Source organism: Argentina silus, assembly GCF_951799395.1.
Source record: "Argentina silus genome assembly, chromosome: 18".
Taxonomy (NCBI): Eukaryota; Metazoa; Chordata; class Actinopteri; order Argentiniformes; family Argentinidae; genus Argentina; species Argentina silus.
The window spans coordinates 16,739,642-16,762,461 of record NC_139672.1 but is presented as its reverse complement, the minus strand read 5'-3'; the positions used below and the strand labels follow the sequence as shown (position 1 = coordinate 16,762,461).

General features: G+C 46.3%; 2 protein-coding genes across 2 annotated transcripts; one reads left to right on the top strand and one right to left on the bottom strand.

Annotated features, from left to right (window-relative positions):
• Positions 1-1,790: 1,790 nt before the first annotated feature.
• Positions 1,791-16,489, bottom strand: col9a1a (collagen, type IX, alpha 1a). Its single transcript, XM_083690565.1, has 32 exons — positions 16,329-16,489; positions 15,675-15,749; positions 15,433-15,471; positions 15,264-15,326; positions 13,870-13,923; positions 13,735-13,770; positions 13,371-13,394; positions 12,967-13,020; positions 12,545-12,598; positions 12,307-12,339; positions 11,783-11,839; positions 11,612-11,665; positions 11,404-11,457; positions 11,137-11,190; positions 10,987-11,040; positions 10,827-10,880; positions 10,644-10,697; positions 10,417-10,470; positions 10,047-10,100; positions 9,903-9,947; positions 9,689-9,742; positions 9,207-9,260; positions 8,323-8,376; positions 6,268-6,339; positions 6,038-6,073; positions 5,475-5,519; positions 5,200-5,232; positions 4,853-4,999; positions 4,181-4,235; positions 3,762-3,950; positions 2,542-2,619; positions 1,791-2,166 (listed from the first exon to the last, which is right to left on the bottom strand). The coding sequence occupies exons 1-32, from the start codon at positions 16,401-16,403 to the stop codon at positions 1,961-1,963; spliced, it is 2,064 nt and encodes a 687-aa protein (XP_083546691.1). The 5' UTR covers positions 16,404-16,489; the 3' UTR covers positions 1,791-1,960.
• Positions 16,490-17,165: 676 nt separating this feature from the next.
• hyls1 (HYLS1 centriolar and ciliogenesis associated) lies at positions 17,166-22,709 on the top strand. The gene is made up of 12 exons (XM_083690275.1): positions 17,166-17,291; positions 17,422-17,527; positions 17,727-17,846; positions 17,995-18,068; positions 18,307-18,557; positions 18,821-18,876; positions 20,988-21,160; positions 21,426-21,471; positions 21,808-21,871; positions 22,103-22,184; positions 22,378-22,404; positions 22,564-22,709. Exons 2-12 carry the CDS (start codon positions 17,428-17,430, stop codon positions 22,696-22,698), a joined length of 1,128 nt encoding a protein of 375 aa, XP_083546401.1. The 5' UTR covers positions 17,166-17,291; positions 17,422-17,427; the 3' UTR covers positions 22,699-22,709.
• The last annotated feature ends 111 nt before the right edge of the window (positions 22,710-22,820 follow it).

Here is a 22,820-nt window from a genome sequence, read left to right as displayed (position 1 = left end):
CCCATGCGTAATACGACATATTCATCATCGCGACAGCGGAGTAGGATTGACATTTGAGTGTAATAGAAATCCTCCACTACATCCCTCAACATAACAACTGTTTGCCTTGTTTGGTTGCTAATGGACTTTCTTCATTGAAGAGTCCCTCAGCGAGCCAGTATTCCCTTTAGTGCCATCAGTAGATCTTACATAAAGGCCAACTGTCCTGTCGGGTCTACTGCCCTGCTGACTGTCTGCTGTTAGACAGACAGACAGAGAGACAGAGAAGGAGTAAGAGCCAGGTCCCATGCTGTTCCATAGAAGATCATGAGAAACCAATTCAGCTAATGTACTCGGCTACCTCTGCCAGAACGTCCCGAAATAACACCCGTAGCCTGTGTACGAAAATAAATCCTGAGGAGCTCTCGGGTGGAGGTTTTATAACCGTAATGATTATGTGCAGATCATGGGAATTTGATTCATGAAGTCACTCGCACATAAAGATGATTAAGCAACGCTAGGCCTGTACTCAAATCTGTGTTCGGTTTTGAATGAGAGGCGACATATCTGGGTAAACACATGATGATCTCTCCTCTCCCACCCACCTCACGGACAGAACGTTATAAAGATCTTGCTCTCCGTTTTCTCTCCCGAGTGGGCAAGGACGTTCCGTCTTTATTTACCTCAAGTGAATCAACTCCTTTGTGTGGAGGGTATTTTTTTTTTTTTTACGTGGCTAAGGAGTAACACCCTCGATCTGGTGACAGTCATGTGGAATGCTGTCCCCTTGTGGCTGTATGTGCACCCACAGGCCATGTAGGGTCTTTCCAGAAATAACCCCTGCCCCCCTACTTACGAGACACTCGTGTAGATCTGAAAGGATCTTGCATAGGTTTAAGCAAGATGGCGGAAATTCCACCGTGCCTATCAGAGGGTAAGGTGAGGCTGCTACCTCTGGATTATACCTGTCAGGGGAGGCTGGTGGAGGTAGACGTTGGAGGACGAGCTCGTCCTCCAATTTCTTCCTCCACCAGACCTCCTGGTTGTTTCTGGATAAGTCAGACTCTTGTCTTTCTCTCTACAATCTATCTGTGCATTCTTCAAATGCGAATTAATGTGAAATTAGCAGACAAACAAGTTACTTGCTGTTGTTGTTGTATTCTTTCATACAAAACATGCAAGGCTTTATCAAAATGTGTTTATTTCCTCTTTTGTACAACCTTAAGATGTGACCTTCAACCTTGAATAAATAAGAATGTCGTCATATAAAACTGCTAGATATGTCTCCAAACAACGCCGACCTCCCAACAACAAGCATCATGACAAAGATATCCTACATTGGGAAGATGAACCACAGGGGTTGGTTGGTGAGTGGACATGCAACAAAGATACTCACAAACAAATGAGTCAGTCAGTCAACGAGCAGTATAATTTGCATATAAGAGTTCCGTATTGACACATTTACATAAACATACAGGTTCAGTGGATTCAAAATGGCTGCCACGCTGTCAAACTGTCATTCTGTATGGGTCTTAGAGTTGGTTCATACTTAATGCACGCAAACAATATCTAAACAAAACTTAAATCAATTTGTCTGAAATTAGTGTTCTTTTTCATTTTACAGTACAAAGATGGCAAAAGCTAGAACTGAGGTAAAAAAAAAAATTAAAGACTCTTTCAGGGGGGATAGGGGTGTTCCAACAGCTGAGGAGGAATACTCATGTGTTTTAGGGAGGGTGGGGTGTGTGTGTGTGTGTGTGTGTGGGGGGGGGGGGGGTGTGGAACGAAACCAAAAAAAATTAACGAAAATAATTGACAAAACAAACCGACAAAAACACATCAAACTAAATCTTCCGTGGTGGAGCGTTTCAACCTTTCTCCATTAGTCTCTCAGTTCTCCTCCGGCCCCTCAGTTCAGGGTTTCCGTTAACGTGTCCCTCCTCCTCTTCTTCCTCCTCCTCCTCCTCCTCCTCCTCCGCGCTTACATGTCGCTGGGCCCCTTCATTTCGGAGGTTTTGGCGGAGATGGGCGACGCCACCATGGGCAGGATGCACTGTGACGACTCGCAGTAGCCGTTCACGCCGGCAGGACCGGGAGGACCGGGAACGCCGACCATGCCGGGAACGCCGCGAGGACCTCTCTCGCCGTCGCGCCCGTCCGAGCCGTAGGCGGCTCTGCCATGTTCACCTGTGGATGGAGGGGGTCATGTGACGCTTGTGATGGATGTCACATCAGAAAACACTAGCCCTGCAGGGGAGGCTGGTGGAGGTAGAAATCGGAGGACGGGATCATTGCAATGCGTGGAATGGAATAGGGAATGGGATCAAAGGACGTGTCATTCCATTCCATGGTACCATTCCTTATTCCATTCCATGCATTTCAATGAGCCCGTCCTCCGATTTCCACCTCCACTGCCACAGTGTGACTAGCTGAGACACTGCCAGTGACAGTCTATGGGGCCTGGCATACCTAGCTAGCTCATGGTAAGACTAAGCATACCTGGCTGAGCACATTAATATTGCATATTATACGGTGTATGAAATATATATTGCATGTGTTTACCTGGTAGACCAGGTGCTCCAGGTTCTCCTTTAACTCCTCTGGCTGTGGGGCCTTTGTCTCCTCTGTCCCCTGTGTCTCCTGTAAACACATGGTTAGATTAGAATCAACATACTGTAGTTTAACTACTACTACTACTACTACTACTACTACTACTACTGCTGCTACTACTGCTACTACTGCTGCTACTACTACTACTACTACTACTACTACTACTGCTGCTACTACTGCTACTACTGCTGCTACTACTACTACTACTACTACTACTACTACTACTACTACTACTACTACTACTACTACTGCTGCTGCTGCTGCTACTACTACTACTACTACTACTACTACTACTGCTGCTACTACTGCTACTACTGCTGCTACTACTACTACTACTACTACTACTACTACTACTACTGCTGCTACTACTGCTACTACTGCTGCTACTACTACTACTACTACTACTACTACTACTACTACTGCTGCTGCTACTGCTGCTGCTACTACTACTACTACTACTACTACTACTACTACTACTACTACTACTACTGCTGCTGCTGCTGCTACTACTACTACTACTACTACTACTACTACTACTGCTGCTGCTGCTGCTACTACTACTGCTGCTGCTGCTACTGCTGCTGCTACTACTACTACTACTACTACTACTACTACTACTACTACTGCTGCTGCTGCTGCTGCTGCTACTACTACTACTACTACTACTACTACTACTGCTGCTGCTGCTGCTGCTACTACTACTGCTGCTGCTGCTACTGCTGCTGCTACTACTACTACTACTACTACTACTACTACTACTACTACTACTACTACTACTACTACTACTGCTGCTACTACTACTACTACTACTGCTGCTACTACTACTACTGCTGCTGCTACTACTACTACTACTGCTGCTACTACTACTACTACTGCTGCTACTACTACTACTACTACTACTACTACTACTACTACTACTACTACTACTACGACTACTACTGCTGCTACTACTACTACTACTACAATAACTACTCCAACTGTACTACTACTACAACAACAACAACAACAACAACAACTACAACACCAACTACAACAACAACAACAACAACAACAACACCAACTACAACAACAACTACAACACCAACTACAACAACAACAACAACAACAACAACAACAACAACAACAACAACAACACTGCCACCGTCTCTAACAGCCCGAACTGTGTCTCGCACCTTTGAGTCCTTTACGACCCAGCAGCCCTGGAGGTCCTTTGAGTCCAGGCAGCCCTCGGGCCCCTGTGTGTCCCGGGAAGCCGTTCTCTCCGCTGACACCTTGGGGTCCAGGGGGTCCGGGGGGGCCAGGTATCCCAGAGATGCCTGACTCTGGTCGGCTCAGGCTGGCTGCTAGCTGGGCCAACTGTTCTGTGGGACCGAGGGAGAGGAGGAGGGGGTTAATGACTGAGGTTGTAGACTGAGGGCCCATAAGAATACATTAAACATTTATATTTTCTTACACTCATTATTTCACCCTCCCTCCCTCCCTCCTCCCTCCCTCCCTCCCTCCCTCCCTCCCTCCCTTCCTCCATCCCTGGAGTGATTCGTGACTGGATCACATGAGTTTTATATCAGGTTGATAAAGGAGGAAGACTTACCTTGCATTACTCTCATGCAGACTTGTTTGATGTGTGTATCACTTGGTTGTTTGCCCTGGTGAAACAAGGGACTTGTTAGAGAGCATCATTGTGGTAAACAGCACACTTCTTGGCCCAAAGATGTAGCTGAAGCTGCTGAACACAGGGCAGGCTTATCACATGTTTAATACTTTCTCTTTAGCGTTCTTTTTTTTAATCAATAAAGATATTATTATCTTGAGGCACTGGTGAGGTTTTATTTTAGGATTTTAGGAGGGGTGCTACATCCCTCCTTCATTTCCCTCCTTCAGTTTTGCATCCCTGTCTTCCTTCCTTCCTTCCTTCCTTCCTTCCTGTCCTTCAGTCCTTCTTTCCTTCGTTCCTTTCCTTCAACCCTTAATTCCTTAATTCCTTTCCTCTTCATGAGTTTCATGATAGGCCAGGTGGAATGTTCACTATCTTGCTTATATCTATCCAATCCTTTAAGATCTACACAGGTGTCTGAGGGGTTGGCGCTACTGTCAGTTTGGACTTGAGTATAAGACACAGCTCTTTTTGGGCCCTCCAGCAGGTCTCCAGACAGCAGGTCTGGTTAGTGGTCAAACATCCTACCACAGAGGACAGGTCTGGTATAGTTTTGCAATGTTTCTAGTCCCGAGTTAGGGTTTTTTATCAAGGGTCAAAGGTGCCTACCGCTGGCCCCTGTGACCCCCTCAGTCCTGGGGTGCCCCGGTCTCCCTGCATGCCGCGTGGTCCAGGCTGGCCTGCCTTGCCCTCCGGCCCGGGCACTCCGCGCGAGCCCTCGGGTCCTTGGTTGCCGGTGTCCCCTGGTCTGCCCGTCTGGAAATGACCACAAGGGACAATGGCAGGCGTGTGAAAGGTGGCGAAGAGGTGAAACGTTACGTTTTACTGATGGGAACAGATCGGATAGACCATGCTTTCTAGACCTGTGTGTCAAATGTGTGTCAAGTGCCACATAAGGACGTGTACAGGATGAAATGTTGCAGCAGTATTAAAGCAATTCTATTGGCTGGACTCACCGATCCTTTCTCGCCTGCCTCCCCTTCATCACCCTATAAGGAGACAGAATCAGTGCTTCCTCTCAAACAAAAACAAAGTGTGGTGTGTGTGTGTGTGTGTGTGTGTGTGTGTGTGTGTGTGTGTGTGTGTGTGTGTGTGTGTGTGTGCGCGTGTGTGCGTGTCTGTGTGTGTGTGTGTGTGTGCGTGTGTACATGTGTGTGTGTGTGTGTGTGTGTGTGTGTGTGCGTGTCTGTGTGTATATGTGCGTGTGCGTGTGCGTGTGGTGGACACTTACCAAGTCCCCTCTGTCTCCTGCTTGTCCCTCTTCACCTGCAGCACCCTGAGACAATCACATTTTAGAACATCACTTTAATCACAAACAATCGTTATGGAATCACTAAACTCAATCCCAGACTTCACAGCTAACGATTATGGAATCACTAATACCCATTAGTCAGCCCACAGCATGTACGTACACCAGGGCTTGCAGTACCAATAGTCCTGATGAGTCTGGGGTTTACTTTACTAATTGAAATTCACTTTATGTAATATTCTATTTGCTGATGGTGATTACGTGGCGTAAAATGACCTGGCGACAGCAGGATGTGACCATATATGGAGGTCATGTTGGGTTTGTTAGAAGTGTTACCAGAACTTGGAACCCCCCCCCCCAAAATAAAAATAGTTTTCTTCCTTTCTCTAGCATTGTCAATGGCACTTGTTCTTATCGAAGGTTTTACTTACGATGACTGATGCATAGTTGATTCACTTTGTTAGACAAATGCACTTATTATAAAGCGCCTGCTAAATGACTTAAATGTTAAATGTAAAAATGTAAGTGTTCCTGAGGTAACTCACCAGCTCTCCTGCAGGGCCGTCTACACCAACTCCTCCCTGGGGAAATGGACAAAAATAGTTAACATGAATAAAACATTTTTATTGTCATTTATTTATTTATTTATTTTCTTCTTCATAGGTTTAAATGTTGTCTTTGGTCTTTGATTGCTCAACTGCCTCCACACAGAATCGCGGTGGGCCGAACGTGTTACTGCTCTGGGAGGCAGTCAGAGAGGCTTTGTCTTCCTTACCCTGTCTCCCTTCTGTCCAAGCAGGCCAGCAGGGCCCGGTAGTCCAGGAAGGCCAACATCCCCTACACCTCCCTGTAATAACACACACACACACACACACACACGCACGGGCACGCGCGCACACACACACACACACGCACACGCACACGCGCACACACACACACACACACACGCACGTACGCACGCACACGCACACGCGCACACACACACACACACACACGCATGCACACACACACACACACACACACACACACACGCATGCACACACACACACACACAAAGCAATACTGTTAAAATCAAAACACACTAGATCGCCTGTGCATAGCCTCCAGCTACCCCCCCCCCCCCCCGTCACAGAAGCTGACCACATTCACAGAAGAAAAAAAAAAACATTTTAGCAAAAAAACAAACGTCTGAGCAGGGAAAGGTATTGGACACACACACACACACACACACACACACACTCCCCCCCTCCCTCATATCTGTGGGTACTGATCGTGGCATACCCTGCTCTCCCTGGGCCGATGGTTTAAGGCATTCCTGGTCAAACAGAGGGTTCTATTCAGCCTCCTTCCCTGCCCTGAATCCCCCCTATGGTGGAGCAATGCCCCAGGGAGAAGGGACGAGTGTAACAAGAGTCTATTCATGCCCCCCCCCCCCCCCGCTCCCTGCCCCCCCCCCTGTGGATTACTGTATTACTGCAGTATTACTGGAGGTTTATACAGGCTGAGAGTCTCATCATGGGGTAGCAGACAGCTCTACTTACTAGGAGTGGATACACACACTCTCACACAGGGAGGCACTGCTACTCAGCCTTCATCTGGATGGCCCTAGTCTCTACTCATATCCCCCGTGTCTCTGGGAAGGTTCAGGAGTCTGGCCAGAGAGACTGTGATGGACCACTGGGACCATATATACTGAAATGTATGCACTCACTGCAATGTAAATCACTTTGGATAGAAGCGTCAGCTAAATGGCATATCTATATCTGTATCTATATCTATATATATATATATATATATATATATTTATGAAGGCTCATACTGAGCTGTGTGTGAGGAGGTGAAATGACAACATGCTGTTACTGTTGAAACATACTGTGTACACTGATGATGTCATATCCTATATTGTAAAGAGGCAATGATGCAATGAAGAAGTGAAACATTAAAGACCCAGAGGACCAAGGGCCAAACTAGAACCATAATTAACATGCATATACTATATGAATATTGGTCTTTCCACTCCTTCTTGACAGAGGATGTTTTATTTATAGGATTATCTTCTTCTCTTCTTCTTCTTCTTCTTCTTCTTCTTCTTCTTCTTCTTCTTCTCTTCTGTTCTTCCTCTTTTTCTTCTTCTTCTTTTTCTTCTTCTTCTTCTCTTCTGTTCTTCCTCTTTTTCTTCTTCTTCTTTTTCTTCTTCTTCCTTCACTGCTTACTTCATCCTCCTTCTCTGGACACGTGTTTGATACCATTCCTTATTCCATTCCATGCATCACAATGAGCCTGTCCTTCCAGCCTCCCCTGATTGGTCCTCAGGTTAAAGCTCATTTAAAACTACCCCACCGACCATCTTGACATTAGTCTTTACAGTTCATGCGAGTGGGAATGTGACGGTGGTCGTGTTTGTGGTCAAGAGTATTTGTATTCCCCATCACTTCTTACTCATGGTGCTCCTATGTTCATTGGTCAGTTAGTTAGTTTGGTTTATGTTGTCTCAGGGGGCACTAGTATGAGGGATGTCTTGGGTGAAACGGTACATGCTTCAGTTGATACTACTGTTGTGGGTTCAGCTGGGGCCACGGTTAGGTGTGTAGTCAGGGTTTGAGGTCCTAGTGGTTCACCTGAAGGTTCATTTGAGGTCATGGTTAAGGTGTGAGTTAGTCCTAGGGGTTAAATTGAAGGTTAATTTGGGGTCATGGTTAAGGTGTGAGTTAGTCCTTGGGGTCAATCTGAAGATTCATTTGGGGTCATGGTTAAGGTGTTAGTCCTAGTGGTTCCTCTAGGGTTAGGGTTAGGGTTAGGGTTAGGGTTAGGGTTAGAGCTGATGACTTACCCTGGCCCCTGGGTTTCCCTGTGGTCCATCTGGTCCTCCGACTCCCCTCTCACCCTACAGGAGGAAAATAAATGGTTATTTTCATCCAAAGTGATCATGTCGATCATTTCATAATAGCTGTATCTGCTGAATAGACCAGCAGATACCAAAAAAGAAAACCGTTGCATTCAACCTTTAAACCACTCCAGTGAAGTTGCACTGTATTTAATTTAGAGTGTTCATTTAGAGTGTTCATTCCTAGGTCTATGTAGTTGTTTAATTAGTTTAATTCGCCACTCCAAGTAAATCACATTGCTCCAGTTTTCAGAATTCATTCCTACCGACTCAGATCTCCTGTAACTGCTGTTCATGGCAACGGAGCAGCATTTTATACTGATCTTGTTAATGCTATTGTTCAGAGACTTAAGACTACATCTTAATCCCTGACCCTGAAACACCTCATAAACCACTGAGATTTACAGTTGATCTAGTTAATAATGTTGCAGTTTATTTAGTGGACAGCAGAAAACATACTACAGTTTATTTAGTGAACAGCAGTTTTTCAAGCAAACAGACAAAAACATGCAACAGTTGATCTAGTATTAACAAGATAAAACATACTACAGTTGATCTAGTATTAACAAGATAGAACATACTACAGTTGATCTAGTATTAACAAGATAAAACATACTACAGTTGATCTAGTATTAACAAGATAGAACATACTACAGTTGATCTAGTATTAACAAGATAAAACATACTACAGTTGATCTAGTATTAACAAGGTAAAACATACTACAGTTGATCTAGTATTAACAAGATAAAACATACTACAGTTGATCTAGTATTAACAAGATAAAACATACTACAGTTGATCTAGTGTTAACAAGGTAAAACATACTCACTGGCCCACCTCTGGCTCCTACAGGCCCTACTTCCCCCTGCTCACCACGCTCTCCCTGGAAACAACAGGCATTATTATTACCACGCATTATCACGGTAATTATCATGGTAATTATCATGGTAATTATCATGGTAATTATCACGGTAATTATCATGGTACTGTCATTATAATGGTTATGCACACAGAAACAATAAACGTAACTGAATGTTTTTTTGGGGGTGGATATGACAGTTCATATTTGTGTCAGTGGATCTGTGTCAGTGACTCTGTGTCAGTGGATCTGTGTCAGTGGATCTGTGTCAGTGGATCTGTGTCAGTGGATCTGTGTTAATGAATCTGTGTCAGTGACTCTGTGTCAGTGGCTCTGTGTCAGTGGCTCTGTGTCAGTGGCTCTGTGTCAGTGGCTGGAGCACCAGCGATGTTGTGCCATCATTAGGCGTACACCTGTTATTCCCTGTAGTGTAATTTGATTCGTCGACTTACTGATTTCCCAGAAGACCCCATTAGTCCTGTGCTACCTGGGTCGCCAGAGCCGCCCTGGCAACAGAGAGTGGAAAACAAACTGTCAGAAGATAGTCAACAACAGCAAACGTGCTTGGTCTGTCTCCTTCAAGACAATGGCAACACTGATAACTGGTCTTATAACTTTTAATTTATTCCGTAACATTATAATCATGAATGTACACCATCGCGTTACCTTCTCCCCACCGGCCCCCTTTGGCCCAAAAGCACCTGGCAAACCCTGTGTGAAGACAAATAACATCAACATCAATCAACAAACAACCGTATTCAATCAACTGCAACACTAGGTGACCAATCAGGGGTCAGAGATCATACTTACAGGAAGTCCTTGCAGGCCGGCGTCTCCCGGGCCTCCATCTTTCCCAGAACCACCCTGGGTAATGACAGAAACAGATCAACAGGTCAATCTTATGATTACCTGTATATATGTATGTGTCAGGGGAGGCTGGTGGAGGCAGAAATCGGAGGCCGGGCTCATTGTAATGCATGGAATGGAATGAGGAATTCCTCATTCCGTTCCATCCATTACAATGAGCCCATCCTCTATTCTACCTCCCCCGGCCTCCACTGATGAATGTATATCCTCATTAAACCTCATCTTATTAACCCCGAGGAGCAACGATAGCTGGCAGACAACAAACAGTAATAGTAATCAATCAATCAATCAATCAAACAATCAATCAATGTACCCTGGTGCCTGGCAGGCCAGGGATTCCCTCACGACCGTCAGGTCCCGGCAGACCCTACACATGGGAGAGAGAACAGGCACTTTAATCACCATGGAAGTTGATCAGACCAATGTGTCTTTTGACCATAGCTACAGTTACCATACAAATCCCAGTAGAGATCAGGGTTCTCCATGGCTAGTTGATGATAACTCTATATTGACACGGCGTAGGGTCTGCAGGGTACTCACAGCCTCTCCCTTCGGCCCTGGAAGACCTCTGATTCCTGCCGGCCCTCGGCCGCCCTGCAAAACAACAACACAACAGTCAACAACAACATCTTCTGTCAAACCTAAGATGGCGTACGAAGCTGACAGCGGTAGATCCTCATGCGCTGTGTGTTGCATTGTGTTGCATTGTGGTTGAGTACTTACTTGTCCGCCCTTTGGCCCAGTCTCACCCACGATTCCTCTCTGGCCCACATCACCCTAGAAAAGGAGGGTACGATTCTTTAATCACAGTCGGGGTCACTCCTTGTTGCCCCAACATCTGTGTAGTAACTGTGGTAGTGGTAAGAATGACACAGGCACTTACATGGCCACCCTGGATGCCCTGAGGACCCAGATTGCCAAACTTGCCACGAGGACCCTGTTAATAAAAGATGACAGATATCAGAAGTAATACTTTTAAGTATTCAAGTGTGTGACCTTTTGACCTGTGACCTCATGACCCTATGACCCTTACCCTGTCACCTTTGGAGCCCATCATTCCTGTGATCCCTCTGGGTCCACCTGGGCCCTGATATCACTCAGCAGAGAGAGAGAGAGAGAGAGAGAGAGAGAGAAAGAGAGAGAGATGGAGAGAGAGAGAGAGAGATGGAGAGAGATGGAGAGAAAGAGAGACAGTGAAGGAGAGGGGCATAATGTTACATAATGTCCAATGTTAACATGTATGAAGTAGGGCACGTCTGTTTTGATAGATGTCTGTGAGAGAAATAGTAAAATATTTTACTGGTAGTCCTTGAGCTCCAAGTTCCCCATCTCCTCCCTGGTCTCCCTCCTCTCCCTGGTAAACAAAAACAACAACAACAACAAACAACAAATGTGTCACTAACATGTCAACATCAATGTCGTCGAATGGAACCAGGTCACCACAATACCGTGAAGTGCTGTGCTATGTAATAACCAGCGTTTATCTGGTGAAGACAGGGAGATGTTACCTTGTGTCCTTGCTTTCCAGGCTCGCCAGATTCGCCTTTAACTCCTTTGTGGCCCTAAAGGGACACCGTACACAGTTACAAAGCCATAAGAAAAGACTGTTTTCACAGTAAATAACATGTTTCACAAATGTTTCACGAAAAAACACAGCGTCAAGCCATGTCCTCCCTCACCTTCATCCCTGGGAGGCCGGTGTAGCCGTTGCGTCCGGTTGGGCAGGCGTTGGGACACTGGGAAACACAAGCACAGCCTATTTGAGGTCATCTAAGAGCCCTGCCACTAGGGGGCTCCACTGACAACAACACACCAAAGTCTGACGAGGAGCACGTGTCACGCTGCGGCGTGAAGTTCATCCTTGGTACTGACCTAGTTACTACCCTAGTAGTACCTAGTTACTGCCCTCCCCCCAAAACACCAAACTGACCCTGAATCAGCGCTGACAGGCAACGTCCCCCTACGTCATTTCCCTATCCTTGGTTTCAGAACATCTCCAGTGTTCGTTTGTCACACTGAATGCCTACAAATCACAGCAGATCAACCTGCTGTATCAGGGGAGGCCGGTGGGGGCAGAAATCGGAGGACGGGCTCATTGTAATGCACGGAATGGAATAAGGAATTACAATGAGCCCGTCCCAATGAGTCCTGCCTCCACTGTACTGTATGTGTGTATGCTATGTTACTCTTGAGTCAAACTTACCAGGTCTTCCCCATCATAGATGCCAGGTAGACCCTAGAAGAGAAAAGAGAGTTTGAATTAAAGAGAAAAGAGAAAAAGACGTATTTTGACACGCTCCGTTGAGACTGTGCACTCCCACCATTCTGTACATAGGCTACAGATGATCAGCCAAGGCGATGTGGCATTTTCAGTGGTAGGAATAACAAGGCCATAACTCACTAACACCGATCGCCCAACGGATGACAAGATCATTATTTACCCTGGGTCCTGCAGGACCAGGAAGCCCCACTTGGCCAATCTTGCCTCTTGCTCCCTGGAAGAGATTATATAACATATATTATACACATATTATATTATATAAGGAATCAAAACATTCGTTAATCAAGATAGAACTCAATGCAATGTATTTAATGCAATGTCAAAATGTCTGTCTATCTATGTAGCAGCACGACATTTTGTATGTGAATGCAATTCTGTTGCCAAGGCGACTTCAGTGGATGGATCGGAGGACGGGGCTCATTGTAATGCATGGAACTGAATCTCATTCCATTCCATGCTTTACAATGAGCCCGTCCTCTGTACGGTGAGCCCGTTCGACCCCCCACAAGCTTCCACTGACGCCATGACTGGGCCGACAGCAGGCCTGTTAATTTCCAAAATGGCGTTGAATACGGTACTCACAGGGGGTCCGACTTTGCCGAGCTCTCCAGCCAGTCCGTCTTTACCAGGTGCTCCCTGTCAGCAGAACCAAAACAACATGAACCGGAAGTAACACTCGTACCTCTGGGTCGTAATGTCGGTGTCCTGGGGTTAATATCCTGGGAGTCATAATCACAGTAGGAACCAGGGGAGGCTGGTGGAGGTAGAAATCGGAGGACGGGCTCATTGCAATGAGGAATGGTATCAAATTCCTCATTCCATTGAGCCCGTCCTCCGAATTCTAACATCCACCAGCCTCCCCTGGTAGGAACATATTTTCTTGTGTGAATTATTTTGGTAGTAATCTCTCCTGGTAACGCAACTCCCTATTGGACTTGAATACACCTTTCCTCAGTCAAGTGTGCGACCGGTGCCAGATTACTCACATCAGCGCCGTCAGGTCCAACACCCTGTGGGAGACAAGACAGAAATCATGGAGCGACTTAAAGACAAAAGGTAAAACTGGGTGATAATTGCACGCGCAGGACATATGCCTAGAGCATTGCTGTGTAGCAGAGTTCAAAACCAGGGGAGGCTGGTGGAGGCAGAAATCGGAGGACGGGCTCATTGTAATGCATGGAATGGAATGAGGAATGGTAACATGTGTGTTTGATACCATTCGTCATTCCATTCCATGCATTGCAATGAGGCCGTCCTCCGATTTCTGCCTCCACCAGCCTCCACTGGTACATATGCAGTGTATGTAAAGATCTAATAACCGTAATAGTCTAGATAGACTTGTTTACTTACAGTCTCTCCAGGTTCCCCAGCCTCCCCAGTTTCACCCTGATGAAAACAATGACAGTTAGTCAGTTGGTGATCACAGTAAAATGGCGGCTTGAGATCAGTGTTGATGTGATGGAAATGATGGAGATTATTTCTTACTTTTGGCCCAGGTGGTCCGTCAGGGCCAGGTTCTCCAATAGGTCCAGTTTCACCCTACAGAAGAAATAAAGTCTTTGTCAAATACAAGTAACAATTGTACAAAACTTGACAATTAAAGTAAAGTCATTTCATGCTCTATTGCCCTGTCTTGGTGTAATTTACATGACAGTTTTCAAAAGTATTCCTCAGAACTCTTATCTCAAACATATCTGCCAATCAAAACTTAATTAAAGTTCATTAAATATGATACATGTAAGGTTAATAATACTCAATATGTTACACAGCATTAATATTAGACTCCACCTAACTACTGAAACTTCCTGTGTAATCCTCTGATGACGTGTTTCCTCAGATATTGCATTCCAAAGTTTGTGCACCAATCAAGAAATGTAAACATGGTTGGAAAGGGGGTGTGTCTTTCCTCTTGTACAGTGGGTAGCTCCTCCCCTCGTCCACCAAGTTGGCCTATATAAACCAGAGGGGTCACTCAATGACTAGTCACAGGCTTTGGAAGACAACTGTAATAGGGACCCAACCAAAACATAAAAGTGGTGGAAAAGCTGACTACTAGTAAGCACAATCGATGTTGTTTTAATAGTCACTGTTTCTAATGTTATGGTGACTATGGATCAAAGCCAGTTAAACTGAGGAAGCAGGCCACCGTGCATACCTGAACTGACTAGAAACATAATCTGGACACACCCGGCCCTTTCCTGCCTGAACCTCAGCCTCTCCTTTGATAGGCTACTCTGTATTCAGCACCATCGCCCAATCGGACAGCAGCTCTCACACTGGGGCCCATTCCGCTCCGCCTTCCCCAGCATAAGGTTCCTTCCTGTCAGCCGTCGACGAGCAGCTGTGTCCCCTGCGCCCCCCTGCGCCCCCCTGCGCCCCCCAACTCACACAAAAAGACCTCTGTCTCAGTCAGGAAGCTATTTGAGGCGCGCTCTCCTCTCCTCTCCTCTCCTCTCCTCTCCCCTCCTCTCCTCTCCTCTCCCCTCCCCTCCTCTCCTCTCCCCTCCTCTCCCCTCCTCTCCTCTCCTCTCCTCTCCTCTCCTCTCCTCTCCTCTCCTCTCCCCTCTCCTCTCCTCTCCTCTCCCCTCCTCTCCTCTCCTCTCCTCTCCTCTCCTCTCCTCTCTCCCCCCTAAATACCTACACTGATGTATTCATCTGATTCATTTTTTTCTGAGGAAGTTTTTTTTTTTTTTTGCTTTTGCTCCGGGGCCAATATAAACTAACTCTCACAGTGGACCTCCACACGCCTTCAGCCCTCAGGGGGTATAGAACCTCCAGAGGTACCATGGACTCTTCTGTCTGGGCTTTTGCACCAAGATCCATTGATCCATTAAGGAACATAAATAAACAGATAGAAAACGTGTCGTTTATTAACTTACGTCTGCGCCTGCGAGGCCCGGTGTTCCTGGATTTCCTGGTTTGCCATCTTCCCCATCAGGGCCCTGGAATCAAATAAATCCAGTTTATTAACCATTTATTAATAGGTTATTACACGTTTATTACTAGGTTATAAAGGAGTGTAATTCAAAAAAATGATAGTCCACTTACAGGACCACCGTCCTCACCAGGCCCTTCTCCTCTGTCCCCCTGAAAGGAAATGTGATAGATATTATATGATTTCAGAACCCTATCATGGGTAAACATCTATTAAACATGACGAAATCAGTACAAGTACACAGTTTCACTCTCAATTTGGTCAGTGGCAGTTACAATACATAGTCATTACAGGAAATCGTCTAAAAATGATACACAATAATGACAAAACCAGGCTTTATCAACCGGTAGCTCACGTCTATGCCATCGACTCCAGCCACGCCTGATACACCAGGAGGTCCTAGGGGACCTCTCGGACCAACCGGGCCTCTCTGCAGATAAACACACAACAATCACTTCAATCCTTTCTGGTGAAATTCAGCCCCAGATCACTGCTGATGGCGGTGCAGTAGTCGGCAGTTTGGGTCGGGACCACACACAAAGGACGCCATTGTGTAGCATCAGTCTTGGTGCACAAAGAAAGGTGATGACATGAAAACTAACCTTCAGAACTCTATCCCCACTATAGATGGCCTACTCTTTAAGTAATTGCATATGTTGAGAATATTGTTGCTGGGATTCCTACTTATTGGTTCCATATGTCCGCCAGTTTGCCAGACTCACACCTCACCAGACTCACACCTCACACCAGAATTGGCACTAACACATATGTGGTTGGCTCTGAGTCAATAGGGTGTTGTTGGACAATCTTTAGAAACATTTAATAAACAAACAATCCCATATTTTAAGAGAAGCCTATGTTTTAAAACAGTTGGTAGTCTACACCAAGTTTCTTCCTTGGGAAATTCCATCACACTCACTTCAAAAACAGCCCAGGACAACACAAGCTCCAGCAAACCCAACTTGATGTGAACCTCAAGAGAAGTGAAGAGCAGCCATTCATCACTTACCTGAGCCGAGCAAATTAGGACGATTTGGAGTAAAATCACCAATAAGGACTCCCGATAGATCCTGGCGTTAGCCATGGTCTCCCCAACGGCAATGAAGACGCAAAAGGTCCCTTTTCCCCCGGATTAGATGGGGTTTACGGACTACCTGTCAATATCCCCCTACTGAACCCCACCGTTTACTGAAAAGGAACGATGTAGTATTAAAAAATACATGTTTATTCATGAGGGTCTCAAGAGCTGCAGTGTGGTTGGAGGAGGGCTTGAAGGTGCGCGCAAGGAGGCGGGGTTTTCATCAGGGAAGGGTGGGATTTAGAACTTTGAATGAGGCTCTATAAATACCTGAAAACTTTCACTTCAAGTTTAGTCACTTTATTTTTTCAGCGCTTTATAATGCTGGATAAATACATATTTCATATTTCATATGTATTTTTTAATAGGAGATACACATACGGCCTTTGAGACAAAAACATAACTTCTCATCTTCGTTTAAATTGTGGGTCAAAATCTATCTTTCCCCACAAAATACTAAAGCAGTTATGTTCTGTAACTGTGAATGAAAGCAATGTATTAATGCATTATATAACGCACCTCAATGTTAGTTTTGATACAGTGCTGATTTAATCGTCTTATAAAACACCCTTGGTTGACAAACGTACTGTTGAAGTATGACAGACATAAACGAATGAATGACCATCACTATGCGCACTACAGCGCGAACGCGTTCCGCGGTCCTCCGTGCTGCGGTAGTTTCGGGGGTGGCGCTGTTGCTCCAGTGAGAGCATGACTCCTCCAACAGCAACCCGAGAAGAAGTCCCCGCCAGGGCGTCGCTTTCAAACCGCTGAACGCGGCTCGGTCGTCTGGCGCTGAGCGACCGAACAGAAGAGCAGATTTTAACAGTTTTAGTTGAAGTTACAGACATAGAATTGCTACAACTTCATTGCGAATAGACCCGTGTTCGGAAGGTAAATTGACGTTATTATCCGTCAACCCGTGCTAGGATTTGTGAATCGTTTTCTCTGTTGTTTGTTGATGGAACTGCTTTGTTTATGCTAGCTGGTTAGCACTGTGAGCTAACTCTCTGTCTGTCCGCAGGGAATCATGGAGAACCTGGACTTCTCAGAAGAGGAAATTCAACAGCAGTTGGAAGCGCTGGGCTACACCAACATACCAACACACAGACTACAGGAATTCAAACGAGGTGGGTTGTTAAAATGGCTCCATTTTAAATCTCTGCAGAGGTTGCTAACTTGAGGGATGTTGGTGGTGACTTCTGCAACAATGTCAGAGTATAAACTGCAGTGTGATAGTCTACATTAATCGGACCTGTAATGGCTAGATCGTATGTATATATGATCGTATTCAGATGTCATTGAGTTCATACAAGTGTATGGTTCTAGATCTAGATGACCTAATCCGACTTGAGAAATCCAAGAGCCAAGCGTCCTCCAGCGAAGTGAACTCCTCTCATTCTCAAAGCACCACCTACAGAAGCCCCCCTGCGTTCACTAAGGTCAAAGGTAAGCACTGTCACAGTCTGTGATGGACCAGTGGTTCCTGGTTGCTGCCTAGTGCCAACTGTCAACTGTCAAGTAGACCAATCATTGTTGAGTTGAATATACCCAGTGTTTAACGAGTTTTGCCTGCTTACTGTCCTTCCATTCACAGTTCACCTGAATAATACTGCAGCCTTCAACAATGAGGTGTTCTTGCCTCCTGCTCCGTCAGACCAAGAAAGACAGGTATGCATGCATTCCTCATTCTTTAAGTTGTTTAGACACAGGCCACACACAGTTCTAAGATGAGCTATTACATGTTCATTTTAAAATGTCATGCCAGATTCTAGAATATCATGAATATAAGAGTATTCTGTTATTTCTAGAATGGCACTTAAAACCCGAGTGGTTCTAATCCATTACATTATTTTATTACATTATTTTATCTCCAATATATTCTGTGCTTCCTTTGTCCACCTCCCAGGTGCTCAGCTCCACCTACAGTAGAGATAACAGTAACTTTGGAGCTGGAGGGAGACAGGAGTTTTACGACTCTTACACCCAACACACCGTGGCCCTGAGGTACACGAGGCCCTCTACTGCCCCCCACAGGCTGGAGATGGAGGTGGAGGCGGACCTCACTGATATCCCCCTCTCGCCGTTTGTTGTCAGCCAGTCTTCCACCCCAGACAGGGGGGCCCATGGGAGACCCTTTATCAAGAGGAAGGTTCTCAGGTGAGGATCCTAACATAACGTTTTACTGGTGTGTGTGCCTGTGTGTGTGTGTGTGTGTGTGTGGTGTTTGTCCCCATTATTGTGCGTTTGTCTGTGTAAATTAACTAAATTATAAGTTATTGTGCGATTGTCAGTGTGTAAATTATAAGTTAAGAGGATCATAACTTAACTATTAGGGTTAGAGTTGTGTAGTGACTGGAGGGTTGGTTTATGTGCTAGTGAGAAGGATGTGATGTTGCATTGACTTTTCATTTTCTCCGCAGGAAACGCCAAGGACAAGTTCACGTGTGCGATGAATCGACTCACAGTGAAGATTCAGGTAATTAGAATCTGCAAAATGCAGGAAAGGAAAGGTGTTCCGCGTTTACACTTTCATAAGTTTACTCGGCATGGAACGGCACGGGAAGGAACACATCACTTCACATCACACTGCATGGCAGAGTTGCAGTTCCACTTTGTGACCACCAGCATCATTAAGTGGCAGTGTAGAGCAGCGTTAAGACTACAGGCTAATCCTCTTAGCTCCTCTCCTTAGCCATCTGCTCCAGGAGATCACACACAGATACAGTAATACAGTACTTCCCACAGCAGCAGAAGGTCTGTGTGTGTCCTAGTCCGTTTCCCTCTCGCTACCATGTACAAAATGTACGACAGCCAGTGGGACGAGGAGAGCTCGGACGAGAATAGCTCCCTCAACTCCTCTTTCTGGTCCGACGGAGATGGGAAGGAGGATGAGGAGGAGAAGGTGGAGAGAATGTATTACAGCGAGGAAGACAAGGCACCCAAAGGAACCACTCAGCACACCCAGGACGAACCCACCGCTGAGCAGCGTCCGAAGGACTCCAAACAAGAGGAGAGCAGCAGGGCAGAGTTCTCCAGGCAGGGCGACGAGGAGAGGGTCGACCAGGAAGGTGACACCACCACCAGTGCCGGCAGCCCAGCGCTTAGCCTACTGACATCTGGCTACGGCACCTACAGACCAGACTCTGCCAAAGACGACCCGGAGGAGGGAGGGGACTACAGGGATGACAGCACCATAGCAGAGTTTGACCGAGAGAGCCAGAGCTTCTCTGAGCTGAGGTACGGCGAGGAGGAGGACGACCGCTCGCTCGCCAGTTACCACGGGGACGGGAAAGACCTGGACGACGCACAAAGCTACGCAGATGGAAGCGCTCTGGCAGAGCTAGAGGACCGGGAAGACCCGCCTCATGTACCCTTACCTGTAGCCTATAGGGAGGATGACCGTGTGCCACGCGGTGGGGTCGACCGTGACCGTGAACGCCACACAGGTGTGACAGAGACAGACTGCCAAGACAACAACACCATGGCTGAGGGCGAAGACGACGGGGGTCCGTCGGGGGTGAGCTGTCGTAAAGATGGCCGCTCTCTTCCAGAGCGTAAAGATGAGGAGAAACCGTTGGCGGAGAGATGCCGCGAGGAGCGGGAAAATCACAGGAAAGGAGAGAAAGGAGCGGAGGATGAGAAGGAGGTGGAGAAGGAGGGGTCAGCCAGCAACAAAGACATAAAGATACCAGACTCCAAGCCTGTGAAGACGTATTTAGAATGGGAGGACAACAGGAGACCTAAGAAGGGTAAACTAAACAGAAAAAAGGACCAAACCACTCATCAGTTTAAAATGCCTTTATTTATTCTGACGTGTTTAATACAACAAACACTATAAAACTCTGACGCGTTTCGGTATGGCCTTAGTCAGGGAGTATGCAGTAGGCCTTAGTCAGGGAGCAGGCAGTAGGCCTTAGTCAGGGAGTATGCAGTAGGCCTTAGTCAGGGAGCAGGCAGTAGGCCTTAGTCAGGGAGCAGGCAGTAGGCCTTAGTCAGGGAGCAGGCAGTAGGCCTTAGACAGGGAGCATGCAGTAGGCCTTAGACAGGGAGCAGGCAGTAGGCCTTAGACAGGGAGCATGCAGTAGGCCTGGTGGAGGTAGAAATCGGAGGACGGGCCGATACCCTTCCTCATTCCGATCCATGCGTTACAATGAGTCCATCCTCCGATTTCTGCCTCCACCAGCCTCCCTTGTACCTGACACAAGCCTTTACGAGTGTATCTGGCAATCTGTCCTGAGGGGTGAAATAGCTGAAGATGGGGTTAAAATGCTCCGTCTGGTTTAACTCATTGACTGTGTGTACCGTACATTCATACTCATTAGTACTACCGTACATTCATACTCATTAGTACTACATTACATTCATACTCATTAGTACTACAGTACATTCATACTCATCCCGTGTTACGGCACTTGCATAACTAGCATAGACATGCTATGTTGTTAGCCGTTAGCTTTTCTCACTAGGTTTGTGGCCTCACAGAGTGGCGCTGTGAAACTGAACACGCTAACGTTAGTATGATAACCACAATATTAGATTCCAGTGTTTATGATATAGTAATATTATTGTGTTCTGTCTCTCCCTCAGGGGCAGTGAGCGGCCTGGAGGATCGTCTGGGGGGGCTACACGTGTCCATGATGTCCTCCGGGCAGCAGGAGTCAGAGCTGGAGAGTGAGGGGGACGGGGGCAGCCAGAGTGACAGGCACAGCTCTGAGGCAGACGGTCTGCGGAGTGCCTTCGAGTCCTACCTCAGAGGCATGGTGGGTACTGAGGTCACACACAACGAGCTACAGTTGAATCTCTCATTGGAAAACGTTGCATTGTGGTACCATGGAATGTACCACAATAATCAATCAATCACGTTTTATTTGTATACTTGTGTACAAATAATGTACATTTATTTGCAAAAAAACAGTGTCCTATCACAGTGATAGCTGTGATCTTCGGTTGTAATATCTGCCCAGTGTGTACCTGCTCTCTGCTGTATGTTGATCATTAATGTGTGTATTTTTACGTGTCTTTCAGGCAAGATCAAGGAGTGAGAGTGACATCAGACCGAGACCCAAGTCCTGTAAGTACTGCACTGCTGTTTCCAGGGGAGGCTGGTGGCGGTAGAAGTCCGGGGCCCGTCCTCTGATTTCTCCCTCCACCAGCCTCCACTGACTGCTTCCACAGTCAACCCCTCACCCTGACAATCCAGATGCTTGTGTAGATCAGAGCTGACACTAATAATATAATATATCTGCCATTTAGCTGACTTTTATCCAAAGCGACTTACATTGCAGTGAGTGCATACATTTCAGTATATGGTCCCAGCGGGAATCAAACCCACAACCTAAGCGTTGTTAGCGCCATGCTCTACCAACTGAGCCACAGAGGACCAATGTCTCTTCTTCTGCTCTTGCAGTTATCCGCCCGATGACGGACCACCCTCACACCAGGAATCTGAAGAAGACGGACCCGGTGACGAAGTAAGAGATGGGATGTGACATTTGTGAGAGTCAGAGATGTCACTCAGATTACTGTTGGGGATGTTTATTACAGAGATTAACAATGCATTGCATATCAACAATCAGTTCCAGTAACTCAACTATTACTATTGTTAATCTGTCGCTAATGATATATTGGTGAACAATCAACTAACTAAATACGATCTATGTGCAGGATGTGATTCTGTGCTTCGTGTTTCCGATCTTCCTCAGGTATTTCCAGTACAAACAGGACTGGGAGATGTTCAAGGCCCCAGGAGAGAAGGACAGGAAAGCACTGCACTGGGAGATCAGGGTACGACCATCACCTGTGAATACACCTGCTTCACATGACCACTCTTAACCCTGCTCATTTCTTTTGGATGCTTCTGTTCAGTTTGATTCAGTACAGATGCGTACAGTCCAAGTACTGGATAATAAATGACATGAATGTCCACAAATCCTTTCATGTTCGAGCTGCATTCACTTCCTCTCCTCTCTCTCCTCAGGAACAGCTTCAGTACCAGCCTCCACCAGTGAGTATCCTTCATTTATAACACCACTACTACTTCGGTCATTACGTCAGCGCATGTTTACATGAAATAAATATGCAGCCTGTGGAAAAAAACAGGCAGAAACTGCAGAAAGAAAAGCATCATTTGTGGTGTTTAAATCTCTTCTCTTTCCCCCGCCAGCCGAAGCCGAGACGAACCTTTGTGCCAAACACCTACGTGGTGCCAACGGAGAAGAAACGCTTGGCGCTGCGATGGGAAGTCCGACACGACTTAGCCAACGGCCTTCTGCCTCCCAAAGTCAGCTACCGACTATAGGCCTTACGAGGGACCGTCTGTACTCACCTCAGCCAACTGTCGTTGTCATGACAACAACAGCTCTAGGAGTTTTAGCGGTTAGCACAAACAGTCCGGACAACCAGCCGAGCCTCCGTATCCAA